The 18969-nt window shown below is 37.1% G+C and overlaps 1 protein-coding gene across 2 annotated transcripts; it reads left to right on the forward strand.

The window, feature by feature from the left end:
• Window positions 1–5478, forward strand: olfml2bb (olfactomedin-like 2Bb). Of its 2 annotated transcripts, none has more exons than XM_043256420.1 (8): window positions 1–402; window positions 844–1110; window positions 1286–1393; window positions 2004–2165; window positions 2587–2767; window positions 3283–3717; window positions 3796–3972; window positions 4438–5478. In XM_043256420.1, the coding sequence occupies exons 1-8, from the start codon at window positions 256–258 to the stop codon at window positions 5034–5036; spliced, it is 2076 nt and encodes a 691-aa protein (XP_043112355.1). In that variant the 5' UTR covers window positions 1–255; the 3' UTR covers window positions 5037–5478. The 2 variants fall into 2 exon arrangements, with proteins under 2 accessions (XP_043112355.1, XP_043112357.1); XM_043256422.1 differs by having other exon boundaries at window positions 3286–3717.
• The last annotated feature ends 13491 nt before the right edge of the window (window positions 5479–18969 follow it).

Here is an 18969-nt window from a genome sequence, read left to right on the forward strand (position 1 = left end):
CCCAACACAAAGAAGGTCTTCTTTCTGTCTGTAGAAACCATAAGCAACTGATTTTAACCAAACCTAGGACCGTTTTGACGTCATCAGGGAAACTCTTTACATATTCATTAATTAATGGACTACTGACTGACATACGGCAGCACATAGGTTACATAAAGAGTAGCCTAATTGCATTTTTGTCTGGGTCGAACACCAAAGAAAATACTTCACCTTTGCTTACTAAAATTGGCAACTGTCCTTGTCTGATAAATCTGCATGATGGAAATATTGTTATTTGTTTTTTGCTGGTGCTCGTTTTGTTTAACACGAGCCAATGTGATGGAGCAACAGACTGCTGACAGTATAGACAACCGTCCAACGCTAGAAGATGAAATGGACAATCAAGAAAACATCATAACACAGGTAATTTATCCTGATGAAAAATTAAATGATCACGTGATGGTGTATTTTGCAGCATTAGTATTATTATTGAATTTCTATGTATACACTAAATTAGTGTATAAAGTGTTTTTGACCAAAAATTGTATGCAATAATAATAATGTTAAATATATATATATATATATATATATATATATATATATATATATATATATATATATATACACGTCTGATTATTGCTATTAAAATTAAATAAGGTGATTTCTCACCAGACAAGTGTTAAAAACTAATAATTATAATAATGTGTTATTGTTGCAACTAAGCTTTAAATGTTTTTTTAAATGGTTTTTGACCAAAAAATTAATAAATAAAATAATATATGTAATTCATAATTATGTGTTATAATTTAATTACGGTTGGTTTAAAAATAAATCATTAATCACTGCCATTATTTACTCTAATAGCTCATTGGAGACTACGATAAAGTGAAGACTCTGTCTGAGGGCTCGGACTGTCAGTGTAAGTGTGTAGTAAGGCCTCTGAGCAGGAGCGCATGCAAACGCATTGAAGAGGGCCTTGCCAAGGCTGAGGACTTCTACACAGTAGAGACGGTCACTGCGGGACCCAGCTGTAAGAAATGTGCCTGCATCGCCCCTCCCTCTGCCCTCAACCCCTGCGAGGGAGACTTCAGGTTTAAGAAGCTGCAAGAAGCCGGACGGGATGATATCAAGGTAAACGGTTTTGAACTGAATCAGGACTCATGGGGAGACAGAGACAAGAATCATGCACTGGTGCTAATAGATGATTTTTAAAAATGCCATAGTTTTAGACTTTTAGACTTTTTTATAAATTAGTCTATGTTATAAATAACTTCTATTAAGCCTCTCTGTTATCTTGATGTTTCAGCTCTCAACTATAATGGACCTTCTTGAGGGAGCATTTTATGGGATGGACTTGTTAAAGCTTCACTCCATCACAACAAAGCTTCTGGAACGGGTTGATAACATAGAGAAAGTGAGTGCAATACTGATACTTATTCTCAGAATTATGTATTAGAAAATATAAACATATTTTATATTAAAGAGTGATTCTGACAGAAGCTATATTTTATAATAATTTATACTTATAATAATATAAAGTACATTTTAAACACGTACACACACACACACACACTTTAAAAATAAAGGTTCTTTAATGCCATCTATGCTTTCATTAGGAACCATCCAAATAACTTCATTGGATTGCACTATAGGTTCTTAATAAATAAAACACACACACTTTTTGACATAATATCAGAATATATAATTTAGTGTAATTTAGAACCTTTTTGTTCACATTAGCGTCACCACAGGTAGACAAATCTAGTCATGCTGGTATACACACACACACACACACACACACACACACACACACACAAAGAACAGGGTTTCACAGCAATTTATTTTTAATTATACTGTTTCTTGAAACAACCACATTGCTTTCTATACACTATCAGTATTACCATGGCACCAGAAATCACTGTAAGCTTTCAAATGTTGCCACTGGACAAAAGGGTAATTGAGTTCAGGTGGTTGGGCGGAACTGCCACCCATGGACCTCTATTGTGTTTACATTCTCCTTACAGTCGTTTTCCAGAAACCTGACAAAAGAGAAAGTGAGCGTGAAAGGTGAAAAAGCGCAAGCCAAAGTGCCTCGCTCCAACCAACGGCAAGAGAAGAAGAAACGTCTCAGCGCTATGGAGCCTTTGCTGCAGAAGAATGCGGCAGCTGCTTTTGCTCACAGTGAGGTACAGATACAGCACACACTATAGCTTAATCCATTAGAAATGCCCTACACGCTCTCATTAGTCTCACTTCACACAACTGCCAACATACATGCACAAAAACACGTTGCAAATGTCACACACATTACCACCAGTACCAATCTTTGCCCAGTGGAAACAGTGGTCAAATTCACAGTTCCAGTGAGTCTGGAAGACGTGCCAGTAGAGAAGCAGTCGATCAAAGACATGTAACTTTCCCACAACATGCTCAAGTCATTAATACACCACAAATTCCCCTTCATCTCATTCAGGACATTCATGTAGCCACAAAGCAGACGACTTGGAAAGAGGCCGATGATGCTGCTTATTTGATGCAGTAATCTAATTACGTACATTTTTGAAGATGATAATTTAACTGACGGTTTCGCTGTTTGTTCCTGGCCAGAGGAAATATGAGGAGAAGTTTGTTGGGACTCAGGGCTCCAGCAAACCTGTGCTGAAGAGAAGCAACTCTCAGGAGGGTCAGGAGGAGCAGCATAAACCTGCAAAGACCAATGGCATGACCGTCAAAAGCATGACCTTCTACAAAGCCAACGCAATGGAGGACAACGAAGAGAAAGAACATAGTGAGCGTCCGACTGCTTATTTAATTGTAATAATGATTAAAATGTCGCAGCTCTTATGTATGTCAACGGAGAAAAAAACTTAAAATTGTAGGTTAAACTGTAGTATGAAAAATGGCAAGCATCACTAATAATCATTACACAGTTACTCCCCTTGGTTCTACAAGAATTTTTCCTATTTATTTTATTTGTAGGGATATAAAACAAAGTTCTAAGTCATAAAGTAAACTAGTCCTGTCAAACGATTAATTGTGATTAATTTTGGATGGGATTAATCCTGATTAATAGTTTAACATCACTAAACTAAACCAATCAAAAATTCTTGACTAAACTAACCGAAGTTCTAGAATAAATCATAATATTTGATTTAAAATACAATTTAATTCAAAACTAAAAGATGAAAATGACGCAGCTGTTTACTTAACGTTTTTACTTACCCATTATTTTACCCACAATGCACTGCAAATTACATAATTAACTTAAGCATTTTATGTTTCTTCTCTCAACGCTTTCCACAGCAGCTCATGAGGTTGTGAGTGGTGATGGCTCGGTGGATTTAATAATTGAAGACCAGCTCCATAAGCACGAGCTGCCTGTGACTGTTACAAGCCCTGAAACCGCTGCGGCGGTGACCCAGACACCATCGATGAACCTCAACACACAGAATGGAGACCCTACTGCTGCGAACATGCCAAATCAAACAAGTCAAAATGAAGGAGAGACCGCAAAAACCAAGACGTCAAGCACAATATCAACAGCAAGAGCAACTCCGCCAACCTCAATGCCTTTAACTACCACAATGTCACCAAGCGTCAATGCAACAGCCGTCGCAACCCCTCTTGCAGTGCCTCATCTGGACAGAGTTACGGCACCTGCAAAGAGGTCCAAACTAAGCTGGGATGAAGCTACAACTCAAACAACCACACAGCCTCCAAAGAAGACCAAAGAACAAGGTAAGCTTCAGTCCAGACCCAGAGTTCAGAGGGGCTTGTGATATCTGGATGCTTCCTCTCTGGTTTTGTTGTTTACAGGGATCTGCAAGGACACATTAGCAAGCATAGCTGATCCTGTTACACACAACTCATATGGCAAAAAAGAAGGCGCGTGGATGAAAGACCCGAAAGGCAATGGAAAAGTTATATATGTGACTGACTACTACTATGGAAACCAGCTTCTGGAATTCCGTGATATGGACACCTTTAAACAAGGTACATGTGTCTTTAAAACAGAAACTGCTGCATTTTGGTGTGGATGGTCATTTGAAGCATTCTATACTGTAATATCTTCCATTATGGATATACATATATACTGCCATCACCAAAGCTTCATAAATTTGATATATAATATATAAAAATACAGTAAAACAGCAATATCATGAAATATTATTACAATTTCAATTAAAGTCTTTTAAACATTTCCTCAGTTGAAAATGTTTCTCTTTATATTTTTACATCTATCATTGGTACAAAAACACAAATGGTCCAGGGTCACAAATAAAAACCAACTTCAGTTTAGGATACTGTGTTACAATGTCATATTTTTTCACATAGCATAAAAGAGTTAATTATACATGCAAAGATACAGCTGCTTTTATGTTTTAAGAAGGGGGTCATCAAAGAAGATCATGACCAACTTCTGCAGTATATAACATTTGTTCCTCTTTTTTCTCACAGGGCAGTCTAGCAACTCCTACAAACTCCCTTATAACTGGATTGGCACTGGCCATGTGGTCTACGGTGGCTCTTTTTTCTACAACAGAGCCTTTTCTCGTGATATAATCAGGTTTGATCTTCGTCTCCGGTATGTAGCAGCCTGGACCACCCTTCATGACGCAGTATTAGAGGAAGAGGAGGCTCCCTGGACTTGGGGAGGGCATTCAGACATTGACTTTGGTGTGGATGAGAGCGGGTTGTGGTTAGTGTACCCAGCTCTGGACGAAGAGGGATTTCACCAGGAAGTGATCATCCTGAGCAAGCTCCGACCCTCTGACTTACAGAAAGAGAAAAACTGGAGGACGGGCCTGAGGAGGAACTTCTACGGAAGCTGCTTCATCATCTGCGGCGTTCTGTACGCCGTTGACAGTTTCGAGCGCACACATGCCAATATTTCGTATGCATTCGACACGCACACACACACCCAGATGATTCCCCGACTGCCTTTTGTAAACAATTACACTTACACCACACAGATCGACTACAATCCTAAGGAACGTATGCTATATGCATGGGACAACGGCCATCAAGTGACCTACGATGTAATATTCGCTTATTAACGGTAATTTAAACACTTGAACACTTTATTAGGGTACTGCGTGCAGCACTTTCTGTAAAAAATAGTAAAATGATTATGTGTCTAAGTGGGTTGTAGATCAGTCTACATGGCAAATATTTTTCATGGATATTTCATCATGCCTTTAATTTTGTCGTTTGTCTGTTGCATGTATTTGGTATTTGCTTTTTAGTGAATGTTTATTGATCTCAAAGGGTTAAAAATGTGATACGAGCTATTCATGACAAGGTTCTCACTGCTTATTTGAAGTGTAGATGTATGTTGTATATAATGTAATTAAGAATAAACCCTACAGCAAGGTCTTTTAATCCTGTTGAAGTTTCATTGCTTTAGCTTCTTTTGAGGTCATTTGCAACTTATTTAACTTTCATATTATGGTATACCCCAAAACAAAATACTCAATGAGAGAGAAAAAAAGTACATTTGCCACAGAAAAGTATGAGGGATTAATAAAAGTTCAAAACACAAACAACCTTGCATTGTTTACGTTCAGTGGATACTCTTCTTTTCTTTGCACACAAAAAGTATTCTCATAGCTTTGTAAAAATGACGGTCGAACCCCTAATGTCACATGAATAATTTTACAGATGTCCTTGCTATGTTTCTGGACCTTGAGTAAGGCCCTTTGCTGTCTATGGGAGGGTGAGAGAGCTCTCAGATTTCATCAAAAATATCTTAATTTGTGTTCTGAAGATGAACGAAGGTCTTATGGGTTTAGAACAACATGAGAGAATGAGAACATCAGAGTAATTATTGACAAAATGTAAATTTTTTGTGTTAACTGTTCCTTTAAAATCTGGTCTATACTAGTTTAGAATACATCTGTTGTCAGAAAACTGTATTGTAATCTTCACTTCCTTGCCTTTTCTCTCAGAGAAATTCCTGAGAAAACCAGATGACCAAGAGAAAGGATCTTGAGCTTGACGGAACATTTTGGAATTGACAAAAAGATCACCTTTATGAAGCACTAGTGTTGTCACAGTGCCAAAACGTCTGTAGTTAGCATGGATAAAAGTGAAATTTCAAGAGTCTGAGTACAGAAGCAAAAAAAAAAAATTGATTAAGATTAACAGTTAAAATGTAGAAATATAGGTACCAAGTCCCATATGTTTAATAAATGCAAATATACATTTACATTTACATTTACATTTAGTCATTTTGCAGACGCTTTTATCCAAAGCGACTTACAATTGAGAGTACAACAGCGATTCATTTTTTGAGAGACAAACAGACAGAGTAAGTGCTTATAACACCCAGTCACAGGGAGTGTTCAAATTAGTACATGCCAGAAGGGTATATACTTAAAAACAAAATAGTAACTTACATGTTTATTATGTTATTTCATCTGACCACACCATGTATGTGACATTTGACCTGAATATCGATTATAATAGAAGGCTATTAATAGACACTTAGTTATTTGCATTCAACTTGGTTGAAACAATCTCAAAATGAAAACAACATGCCCAGTCTTTCTTCTTATCAAACATGTGCAATCAGTTTCCTTTTTGGAAACATTTCCATAAGAGTCAAAGCTGCTCCATTAATGTCAGTCTGGTTTGAGAAAATAACTTCTTGAGTAAAAAAGACAAAACGTACTCATTCGCTGACAGAGTCTGAGTGTTAGACAAGATGAAGTGACAGCTCTGATCCGCCAGTGACAGTCACTCCAAATACTTTATATGACATATATGACAACCTTGTGATTTAAATTACCGAACAATATTATTAGGATGGCAGAGAAAAGCATTGGCTGTGCAGTAGGGCTGTGGGGAACCATCCAGACTACATATTAACAGGGCTCTGAATAGCAGCCACATCTGCAGAGCTTTGAAGAAGTAGGTCTCCACAGAGGCTTTATTTTGGCCAGGACCACCGTCTGTCTGGGTGAGCTGATGGTGTCACGCTATACTTCACAGAGTTCATATGCTAACTCACTCTGATGTCAGCCATCACAGTCATTCATTCATGTTGATGATGGGCTTCCCTTCCTCTTATTGTTCTGACTTAGTTATATTGCTCTGACTGCTGCAGAGCGTCATTCATTCGGTTCAGGCCCTTCGGTTGGATAGTTCAGTTTCATTTTACCATGAACCCTAGACAATTAGGGCCCCAGCACATTACTTATGTCAACAAAAGTCCAAAATTAGTACCCTTAAAATGCCAAATTAGAGGTAAAAAATGGCTTTCCTTAGTAAAGCAAACAGTTACTCACCAATTGGCCAGACCGTCAGCATTACATGCCCTAATTTGTACTGAAAAAAAGATAATATGACCCGCACTGAGGTAAGTGCATGTGCCATCGAAAATCAATCAGTCTACCAAAAAAAAACATGGGCAACTCTCATGACTTTACAGTTTTTCCTCAATGAAAAATTACTTTAAAAATGCATATGATTAAAGGTGATAGGTCACCCATATAAGAAAATTCTTTCATCATTTACACACCCTCATGTTGTTCTAAACCCATGAGACTTTAATAAATTGTTTGTAATCAGCCCTGAAAATTTCATTTTCATTGGAAGGTTCATTCCACCAAAATTTTGAGGAAGTTCTCACAAAATTTGTTGCTAGTACACTTTTATAATCGGCATGCATCTTGCGGTTATCACCAGTGATCGGTTCTGTGCAGATTTTGCTAATCTCAAACAACCCTAATCTAGGAGCTGGTTTGCTATATCAGACTGAGTTCAGTAGCAAACTAAGTCTGACGTCGTCAGGCTATTATGTTGCTGCCTATGTTAAACGACTTTAAACTATATTTCCCCACATCAGTCCACACACTTCATACACCATACTGACAAAACAAAAGCAGAATTACCACAACTTTATACATTTATTAAGCACATTGCACAAGTATTCATATCCTTACCTAAATATTTAGCCAAAACATCTTTACAGTCTCAAGTCTTTTTTGTTTGATGTGACAAGCTTTGCTCATCAGCAGTTTCACATTTGCTGTCAGGTTGTATGGGGGCAGATGCAGGTTTCTCCAGGTTTCTCTAGGTTTCTCCAGAAATATTTGATTGGGTTTAATCCCAGGCTGTGGTTGAGCCACTCAAGGACATTCACAGAGTTGTCTATAAGCCATACTTGCTGTGTGTTTAGGGTCATTGTCCTGTTGGGAAGGTGAACCTTCTGCCCAGTCTAAGTTTCTGAATGCTTTAGACTGGGTTTCCTTCAAAGCTATCTCTATATTTTGCTGCACTGATTGTTGCTTCTCAAGTCCCTTTTCCACAGACGTGTGGCTTGGTGCAAACCTGTTTCTCAGCTCTTCAGGCAGTTCCTTTTGACCTCAATGCATGTTTTTGCTCTGATATGCATTATTAGCTGATAGACCTTTTATTAAGATGTGTGTGCCTTTACAAATCATACCCATTGTATTGAATTTGTCACATGGTTCACATCTTCCTAGGTTTAGTAACATCTTCAAGAAATTGTGCTCCTGAGCAAAATTTCTACATGAAAATATATGCAATGGAATAATTTAAGTTTTTTATTTTTGATAAATTTGCAAAAATTAAAAAACATAATTTTTTTCCCTGTACATTTATGGTGTATGGAGTGTAGATTCATGTGGGAAAAGAATATTTAAAGCAGTTTTACATAAACAATTTGATCCTATTTTGTCAGTCACTGACTCGACGTCCCCATTTCCTTCTTTAGGGAACAATGGTTACTGAACTGAGATGGTTTCATTAAAAAAATCTTTACTATATTTTGAAGATTAACCAAAGGATCACCAAATTTTACAATCTCTTTAAACGAATTAACAACTTCTTGTATATTTTCGCCTTGTATAATTCAAGAAAAAGCAAAGAAAGACCAAGATGAAAGAAAGAGGGAACATATTAAGAAGCTCCACAGAGAGCTGACCCTTAGCATGTGAGAGGATGGTGAGGGGATGTTGTTATCATGCAATGAGCCGGATTGAGAAATTCTCCCGCTGGGCATATCTAAGCCCATCATGCATGCACCCTCTTAAGAAGACATATCTTCACAGTAATAGGGGCCACTGAACTTGCCTGGAGAATCCTCTGGAGCTAACAAAACATACAATAACAGGCCAAAGACAGTGACCCAGAGGCCAATTCAGCTATAACTCTCTAACACACTTCAATTGAACTCCATACGAATGAGGTTAAAGATGTCGTGCAGAAAAACAAGGTAAAATGGGAATGGGAGATCGTAAATCCCAGCATACTGTCAAGAACTCCTAGAAATACGTTTGGGGTTTTGACTGGTTCTTACTGTGGGCCTCTTCAAACTCAAACCCACCAGGTGGTTTTCATGGACCACTAATACCAGGGCCATGAAAAAAACAGCTTCAGGCTTTCAAGAGCATCTTTATAGACTATTTGAATGGCTTTACAATGTCCCTTCCTGTGCTGACACATTTCCAAGTGAAATAGGATGTTGGGGGACATTCTGTATCGATTTATTTAGTCCTTATGCTACAAGGATTGCAGTCACCAAAGATTTTTAGCACATGTATACTCACTGGCTCACTGGACTTGAAGAAACTCTGAGCCAATTGCACTCAGCCCTTATGGAAACAGCGCCTTGTTGGATGGCTGTATTTTCACAAATGCTCTCCAACAAGGCCTTTAGATCCAGCTTTCATTCCCAGAGCAGCCGGGTTATTACCAAACCAGTGCGGTCCCAGCCTGTGCTTTCTATCACTGCAACAGTGGTATATGTATGTGAATGTGCTCTGGCCATTCAATCAGACAGTTAAAGTTCTGGCAGCAGAGCTTCTTTTCTTTAGCTTTTGAATCTGGAGGAACCGTATCTTGTCTCCTCAGACTCACAGATAAAACAACTGGTCATCCAGACCTGGAAAAGTTTATTGGGTTTAGGTTTTGTGCCACATTGTTTACACTGTCAATCTACAAATGGCTTACTTATACAGTGATTGCCAGTGCATATTGAAGTCAGCTTGAAATGGAAGTTGTGAGTGTCTTTTTCCTATTGTGACCTATATCTGCATGAAACAGCTAGGAGTAGGACTTGATTTTTTTGTTGTTGATATAACTGTATGTTGTATAAGCAGTTGCAAGCATTAAAAAAGACTACGCACATGCATATAAACCTCATAGCACAACTGCCACTCTTGGACACTCAAAAAGCCCAGAGATTGAAATCAGGCATGGTGATTTTCCCTCTCGAGTTCCCATGAGCCCCTTTCTGGCATATCATCAGACAAAAACTCATTCGTCTTCTCATCTAGTAGTCATCGGCTTGAAATAACGCTGAAAATCAGGTCTGAAACTTCAGAGGAGCTGTCTGAATAGGGCTAATTGTGGGAGTGTTATCCCTGCATGGCATTAGGACTTCTTTCACTGTAAGACTCAATGGTGATTTACCAGATTAGCATCAAGAGAATGCTTTTACCAAACCTCATCGGACTGTTTACGCAGCCATCAAACACACAGCATTCCTGGAGACCTTTCAGAGGGGAACTCAACACGCAGTATCTGTATTAGATCAAGCATTACAGATAATTATTTGAAGTGAATGCAATTATGCTCATTTGGGCTGAAAGGAAGGCATGCTATTACTAGCACTGAACACTGCAGGATATACAAGCCATAAATGCTAGCCAAAAGTATTTTCTTCTTCTTTTCAAACTGTAATCAATTTATGCATAGTTTAGGTATTTTATTTTCTGAGATGACTGTGTCTTTTAATTCCTAATGGTAAAGTGCCTATCCGAGCCAAATGCAGTTTCAAACGAGGTTGCTGCGAATAAACTTTAGTCTCTCATTTCCATCAGTAAGATATGCATCATAAATGGAAGGAGCTACATAGTCTTCTCTTCCAACACAATGCACGCAACAATGGTATATTTCAGCCCTGCATCTCTAGCCAGATGTGTCTAGACTTAACAGGAAGGGATCTGGGACAATCCCCTGAAGGGCCTCTGTGTTGCTGACCATTCAGTCAGTCTTATACTGTATGAAAATGCAATGATCAGTATTTCAATTGGAGCATTTCAGAATTTTTATCTAGAGATGAGACTAGGAAACATTTCGGGTTAGACAGAAGATGGGTGATAAAAGATGACATGTATAACCTTTAACCATCAGCCAGGAAGTTAAAATGGAAAGATGATTCACTGTTCTGCATGACAGCACAACACAAAAGAGCAACCAAAGTAACTGTACATTTATCCAGTTTTTCCATATTTCCAATGCTTCCACAGTCAGTCACCTGTTACAGTGGCTCAATTTAATTAAAAAGTAGAATAACAAAATTATGGAGTTTGCAGACATGACTGCATAAGAGATGATTCTCTCAACACCACATTGATTATTGTATAACTTTACAAGAACAAAGAGGTTTTTTCTGTAAAGGGCTCCCAACTCTGGAAAATGTTTCCAATTGAAATCAAAGCAGAGCATGTTTTGCAATGATGACTAAGTGCTGGTTTAAAATAAATCAGAGCTATATGCAGGATTAAATAATTATAATTATAATTATTATAATTTTTTTATTATAATTTGTTGCCAGTTTGAGTAACCATAAAATAGGTCAATTTAGTTTTCTTCATCATTATTAATATTTATTTAGTATTATTATTAATGTTATGATTATTTGAAAAAAGAGCTATAGATACAGATTAACACATGCTATACTATGTTCATGATATATATTGTATATAGCATATACTTTCATGTACAATGCATATGTTTTTTTAAAAATTAATAGTTAAATTAATTTTAAAATTAAGAATGCATTAAATTGATCGAAAGAGGCAGTAAAGGCATTTATAATGTTACAGAGGTTCTTTTTTAATCAAATTCTGATAGTCCAAATATTGTATTATTAAAAAATCCAGTTTCCAGTTTATTAGAATTCCAGTTTATTAATTTTTCACAAAGTATTGCAGAATGATTTCTGAAGGATCATGTGCCCCTAAAACAATCAAATAAATTAAAAAAAACTAAAACTTAAAATATTTTAAATAAAGTTATTTTAAATTGAAATAATATTTCGCAATGTTACTATTTTTACTGTTTAATTGATGAAAGCCTTGGTGAAAAAAATTAAGCTTTACCTAAATTTGACCTTCGGTAGTATATAAAAGAAAACGAGAAAAAGAAATTGAATTGAATTTTCCATTTCTGCATTTACCAGCGGGTTTTATCCAAAGTGACTTACCTTAAAAATATACATATGGCAATTAATTGGAAATCCAGTTATTGTAATAGTGCTAGTGCCGTGCTCTACTCTATGAGCTACAAGCTACACTGTGAAAAATAAATCCTTAAAGTAACAGACAACGTACTGGCAGCTCATTCATTATCCAATCATTTTACGGACATTTCCGTTGACCCTGAAACACGGCTCAATGAAGTGAATGATTCTATATGCTGCTAATACACCTGTGTAAAAAAAAAGAAAAGAAAAATGAATACAGAATTTATTTACAGTAATACTAAACATTATAAAATGACAATATTGAGCCCTATTTATAACCAACATTACTATATTACATGAATAGTTTAGGTTATGAGTCTTTAAATAAAATCATTTACACGATTTGTATCTAAAATGTACGGGCGCATTTGTGTGCAGCTGAATCAACACACAGTTACTGATTTGCAGAAATCAGGATTTCCACTGACATTCCATGACCGTCTCAGGACTCTCCCCTTACACAGAAGAGCCTGCAGCCGTCAAGAGTGAAGTACACTGACAAACCTGTGTACAGTGTGATTAATGAAATAACAGCAGGTGGAGAAAAGGACTCCCACGTAGAGCCTCATCTGGCTCTAAAAGAAGATCATTTGTCCGTCTGATGATTAGCTGGCATGGAAAGCTCTAATAGCCTGATTAAAATGAGGCATCTTCTGTCTGATAGCGGTGAAAGAGCTCTGCTGGCCAGCTGTGTGACTCGTCACTGGTCTATACCGCCTGAATGCAATATTTCGCTATATATTACAGTTACGTGCCTGCTGGGGCCCACGGGAATGTTTAGCACGGATGGGAGTGTTTTTTCAAGCCCTGTCTGTGATTTGAAGAAACACATGTGCGTACGATTTTTCTTTCTCCCGGCTCCTGCCCTCATCCAAGTTGACTGGAAAAGGCTAAGTTTATGCTGATTTACAAAGCTACTTAAAGCAGAAACAAGCAAAACGCTCCAAGCCTGTGCTTTACAGAGCATTTCATTGAGCTCGACGGGGTGTCACGGTTGAGGACCAATAAAACGTTGATGTTTGTTAAAGTCATTTACAGGGTAAACTCCACCTGTAAACTTTAGCTATTGGGTATTCATATCATATCAACAAATTAGTGGAAAGGCTTGGATGAGGTAAGAATGCCGTAAATGTCAGATGCATAATTTACACAATATTAATTTGATGTCTTACAGAGGCTATATATGTCAGACATATATAGCCAAACAGTGACTGGCTAACCGTTGCTAATATAGCTTAAACAAGAACTTGCATCCATGCATAAATAAATAAATCTATATACAATAAGAATGTTCATGTCATTTTTATGTTTATATATAGTCTACAAAAAAATGTATTTAGCTGAAAATGTTCTCACTCTCAGGCCATTTAAGATGTTTGTTCCAGTGGATCCTCTGCAGTGAATGGGTGCCGTCAGAATGAGACTCATAAAATCAGATAAAAACATCACAATAATCTAAATGACTTCAGTCTATGAATGATCATCTTGTTAAGCAAAAAGCTGCATGTTTTTGTTATGAAAAATTGAGATGTTTTTAACTTCAAAACTATATTTTAGCCTCCAGGCTAAAATATAAATTCACTGTCTATAACATTGCTTTCTCTAATGAAAAGCAAATCTGACGGCACCCATTCACTGCAGAGGACCTATTTGTGAACAAGTGCAATAATAAATTTCAGCAAATACTTTTTTTTGTGTGAATTATTCATTCGATTCAGTTTACTATTCAATACATATTTAATTACATGATTTTAATATACATAATAATTGCTTTATAATTATACCACACCAAAAATATCATCTGTTAGTGCTTGTGCTTTGATGCATTGTGATTTGGTGCTTTTGCTGTCTACAAAAAAAAAAAAATAATAATAATAACTCAAATTATAAGATCGTACAGTATTATCTGCAAGAAGATGCAAACTTTGTGGCTGCAGTTGCATAAACTGCTAAAGTTAGCCTCGCGAGTCATCTTTTTTTTACTTTAAGACTGGTCATAATGATTTTGATTTTAGAAATGTAAATGGCTTGTATTTGAACGTGGAAAAAACGCGAAACTAAAAAACAGGCCAAAAAGGCTTCCCTTGCAGTTCAGAGAACATTTTGTGCTGAGATGAGGCTGACGGGCGATGTAATTATCCTACAGAGTGATCTGTTTACTGCTGTTTGACAACATGCTTATATAGTCTGCAGTGTGCAGAGAACTGTCCTCACATGCTCTGAACAGTCCTAGAAAAACACATCAAAATAATAAAAGGGTTCCTATGAAAAATGGATCCAAAACTAAGTGGACCAGCATAACCACACTCCTGCTAAAGTTTCTTGAACAATACAATCAACTGCAAAGAATTACACAATACCTACTGCAGCCATTTCCACTGTTAAATTTAGCTTCACTGTTGACAGATCAAACAATTGCGGCTTTGAGCAACAGATTATACTGTAATAATAAATAAACTACGCAGAACCGTGTATGCTACTAGGCTGATGCTAAAGGAGCTTAGGGATGAAAAAATCAATGAGCCAAGATGACCTTGTGACTTAAAAAAATGCTATCATTGAGATTCCTGTACAGTATGAAGGTCTGCGGTGGGCTGTGCAGTAATTTTGTGCCGTCAGGGAGCAGCTCTACAGCAAAAAGCCTGCCAAAACTAGAAAGCTGGGCTATAACTCAGAGAGACTCACACTGGTTACATAAGCAGGTTCTGCTCTTAATGTGTTCTGCACACTCCACTTCTCCATCATCCGCGTTCACACAGACCAACTGCATTACAATCTGCGTATGTCACCCAGACTCCCACCAAATGCACCCCTGATGATTAGTACACAGAGATTTACCAAATGTGCAGAGAGAAAAGAGGGGAAAGACTGCTTTAAGATTAGGGATCCTTAAAAGGGCCTTAAAAATCCTTAAAAAATGTATAACAGGTTAAATAGATTAAATATTATTATAATTATGTACTATATATATATATAAGCAACATTCATATTTTATCACAATTTTCTTATTAATTTGTAAACGATAGGGTGTAAAATTTGGGTTTTTTACAAGACTGACCTCACAACTTACAAGAGTATAAATTCTTATGACAGAGTTTCACGCTTCTGATGAATACATTTAACTATAAACACAAGTAAAGGCTTGAATACGCTACACAACTTTTACAATCAGAAACGCTATCATATACTTGACTTTAAACTGGTCATCATACACTAAATGATGTTCTGATAGCAACAAACTCGCACAGAAACATGTGCCTTGTTGTTAGGAGATGCATGACAAATGAAAACAATATGGTTTAAAATTACTGGCTCAAAATATCAAACATGTTTGATATCCTCCTACTGGATGGAACCAGTCTGAAGCTGAAAATTCCTGTCTTAAGTCTGACAACAATTTCTGCGCCATTTTACTGAATGGGAAAGTTTACGCTAAATTTTAAAGTAAATTTTTAAAGTGGTGCGTTCCAGTTTTTAAGGTCATCTTCAAAACTAACTTTCAGTAACTTTAAAAGACCCTAAAAGACAAGAAGCAACAGACATTCACAACATCTGCTCTTGATGAACATATAGACTCCTGCACAGAGTCCCACAAGTCCTCAAGTCACATGACTGACCTTCGGCTTTGAAGTACACGACTGAACACTTTCTATTTGACTGGGGTACTTAACAAAACTTCTAATGGTAAACTCTGCAGGGTTTTGTTAATAAGCAAATACTTGGCAGTTAGTGATGAGAGCAAACAACAGCGCTTGCCGATCAGCAGCACAGCTAGGAAAAAGCTTACAGTACATTCGTTCTCTCATTGTAGTTTATTTAACAAACACTGGAGATGGCTTGGAATGGAAGCGGCAGATTGGGTTCGATTGAGCGCTTAAGTTCTAAATATAAGAGCGTTTGTTTCATTAAGCTGGGCTCAGTTGATGCCTCAGCATTCAGGGTTCCGAGAAACCTGAGCGCATGGAAAGTCCGAGCGGCCCAGAGCCTCCGATGGGCCAACTTTCCAGAGCATCCATCAAGAACTGCCATTTCAAAGGTGGCTTTTCCACACGTTCGTGAGGAGAAAGAAACGAAAATATGAACTCAACTCAAGCGGGTTTTTTCAAGGAACCATGCACGATATGCGGCATTGAGCTTCTCTCATTCATTCACATCACGACGGGAGCAGACTATCAAGAAACGAAAGTCAGACTTGTTTGGACTTCTCTCAGGGTTTCCACTGTTTTCAAGACATTTATGTAACTGAAGAGATTTAGAATTAGCATTCCATTAGCATTTCTGCTAGAGGACCCGTGGAAGTCTGCCATCTTTGCTCATGGAACTACAGATGTCTTTGTGCAAAACTGAGCTGCCATGAGATCAATCCCTCTGGAATAGCGTGCAAATGACATCATCGTGATCACAACATCGCACAAACCAAAAGTATCTCTAACTCTATATTTCCCAACAATGTTTTGTTTTATAATAAAAGCTTTCTAGATTTAATTATGGCGTCAAAACACATAATGCTATATGACTGAGAGAAATGTTGCTCAAAAGCCTAATGCGTTAAAATCGATATCTAAACAAAAAAAATTGCATGGATAATGAAGTTACTTCTTTGAAATTTACTAACAATATAAAAGTCATTCTTATGTGTAATATTTTTAAAAATCATTGACAAATTGCACCATGGCCTAAAGGGAGATGTTTTTAAAATAACAGTTGATCATGTTGCATATCAAATATTACATATTAAAAGGCACTTGGCAATTAATTAAACACTAACACCATGTTGTTCGCACTAAAAAAGGATTACGTTAGGAAACACAGCCTCCTTACGAATTAATTTTGGATAATATCATAGTGTTCAGGACATTTCGGAAGTATCCGAGAGTGACTGAGTTTTTCCAAGCTATTTTGGTAATCTTGACATTTTCCATGACTGAAAAACTGTATTAGTGCACCCTGTTCTCTGGGGCGATTTGTGAAAAGAAAAAAAATGAATACAGCTCAATATTTACCACAACGTTCTTTATGTCATCTGGTTGTCAAGCCTTGTTACAAACAACCAAGCTGCATTAAAAAGTCCCTGGCTTATTTTAGCTATGAATAGTGCATCGGTGACAGAATTTCAAAGGTTGTTTGGGTTCTTTTCATGTGGTCAGCGTTTTCAGTCAGGAGGGTCTGGGTTTGATGCAAAATGTACAAATCAAAAGCCATGCGCAAATCAAAATCAGAGCTTGTAAAGAAGAATAAGTGTGACGGACAGACGCTGTTTACAGAATCTGAGTCCTGTACGATCAGACACACACGCATGACGTGCCATTTTCATGAAAAGCCTTTTGCATTTCAAAATGGAAAGGTAAATAAACAAATAAAAAGCAACGTGGGATTAAAGTCAAAGCAAGTTGGAAATTTGAGCTTCATGTTGTCATTTTCCACTCAGCACTCTCTAAAGCGAATGCAATGTGGCAAATTGTGTGGCAAAACTCTCCAAACACCCTAACTGCGGCGAGCAGTTAAATCTTAGCTAGGTATTGCTAGTTATTGTAGAATGGATGTTTCGAGAACTGACAAAATACTACAATCCGACAAACACGCGGTACGATGAGTTACGGAACCATTCTAGGAACATATCGCAGGTAGCGGTATATTAAAACCAAACACGTGTGCAGTGATTTGTGCTCCAGCTGCTGCCGCCCACCGTACAGCGCGGCTGTGAAAAACAACACCTAACAAACAGGTGCAGCCGCAGCAATGGAAAGAATTGCATGTGCACTCATTAATTACCACAGACTGTTAAAAAATAAAGTCATTTTCCAAGTTCCATAGATAAAGCATTATAGTTGTAATGTAGTGTGGAATGGGAAAATAATTTGATGAATTATCCAACTGGTTATCCAATACGGTCAGGTAAGGTAAAGACGGTGGAATGAGATAAAAAAAAAAAAAGTATATTGGATATAAAATATAAAAATATTGGTAAATAGGTAAACATTAAAAAGATAAGGTAAAATGAATGTTTTTCATAGTCTCTTACGCTCATCAAGGCTACATTTATTTAATTAAAAATACTATACATCTTTAATTGTTACAATTTAAAATCACTCCTATCTTGTCACGTCTTTGGACTCTTTTGTTGTTGTTTTTGTCTTGTGCCATGTGCTCTGTGTGACCCACTTTTAGTTAATTGTCTTATCGTCTTCAGCTGTGTATCGTTTATTAAGTATTTATGCTGTGTATTTAAGTCCTGTTGTTTGCATTCAGTTTGTCCGACTCGTTGAGTGCTTCCTCTCGTGAACCACACCGTGACATATCTATTCAAAAAAAATATATATATTACGTCTTCATTAATTTTCAGCATCATGGTCTTCAGTGTGACACGATCCTTCAAAAATCATTCTGATTAGGTGCGCAAGAAACATTTAATCAATTCAGCTACCCTCATTCTTTTTAGGTTGCACCGAGGGGGTGCTAATTTTCTGGCCTAAATATACTAATGAGTCTCCAAGGCTATCAATTCTAGAAACCCGATCAACCTGACTCTATAATATCTCCTAACCCTTTTCATCCATTTTATGCTCATCCCTAATATTCTGAACAATAAAACATTATTTACGTATTCAGTAAATTTAATGTGCCCTTGCTGAGTAAACAGCATATTGTTTTTTTAATAGGAAAAAAAACTTACTGACTTCAATTTTTTTAGCTCTATATATAGAACCTTTCAA

Source organism: Puntigrus tetrazona, chromosome 2 (genome assembly GCF_018831695.1).
Source record: "Puntigrus tetrazona isolate hp1 chromosome 2, ASM1883169v1, whole genome shotgun sequence".
Classification (NCBI taxonomy): Eukaryota; Metazoa; Chordata; class Actinopteri; order Cypriniformes; family Cyprinidae; genus Puntigrus; species Puntigrus tetrazona.

Bases quoted from the DNA above. Each gene is read 5' to 3' on its own strand.
- olfml2bb (XM_043256420.1), top strand. From the start codon at position 256: ATGATGGAAATATTGTTATTTGTTTTTTGCTGGTGCTCGTTTTGTTTA. The intron at 1,394-2,003 runs GTGAGTGCAATA...TTCTCCTTACAG, and splicing joins GGGTTGATAACATAGAGAAA to TCGTTTTCCAGAAACCTGAC. The intron at 2,768-3,282 runs GTGAGCGTCCGA...CGCTTTCCACAG, and splicing joins CAACGAAGAGAAAGAACATA to CAGCTCATGAGGTTGTGAGT.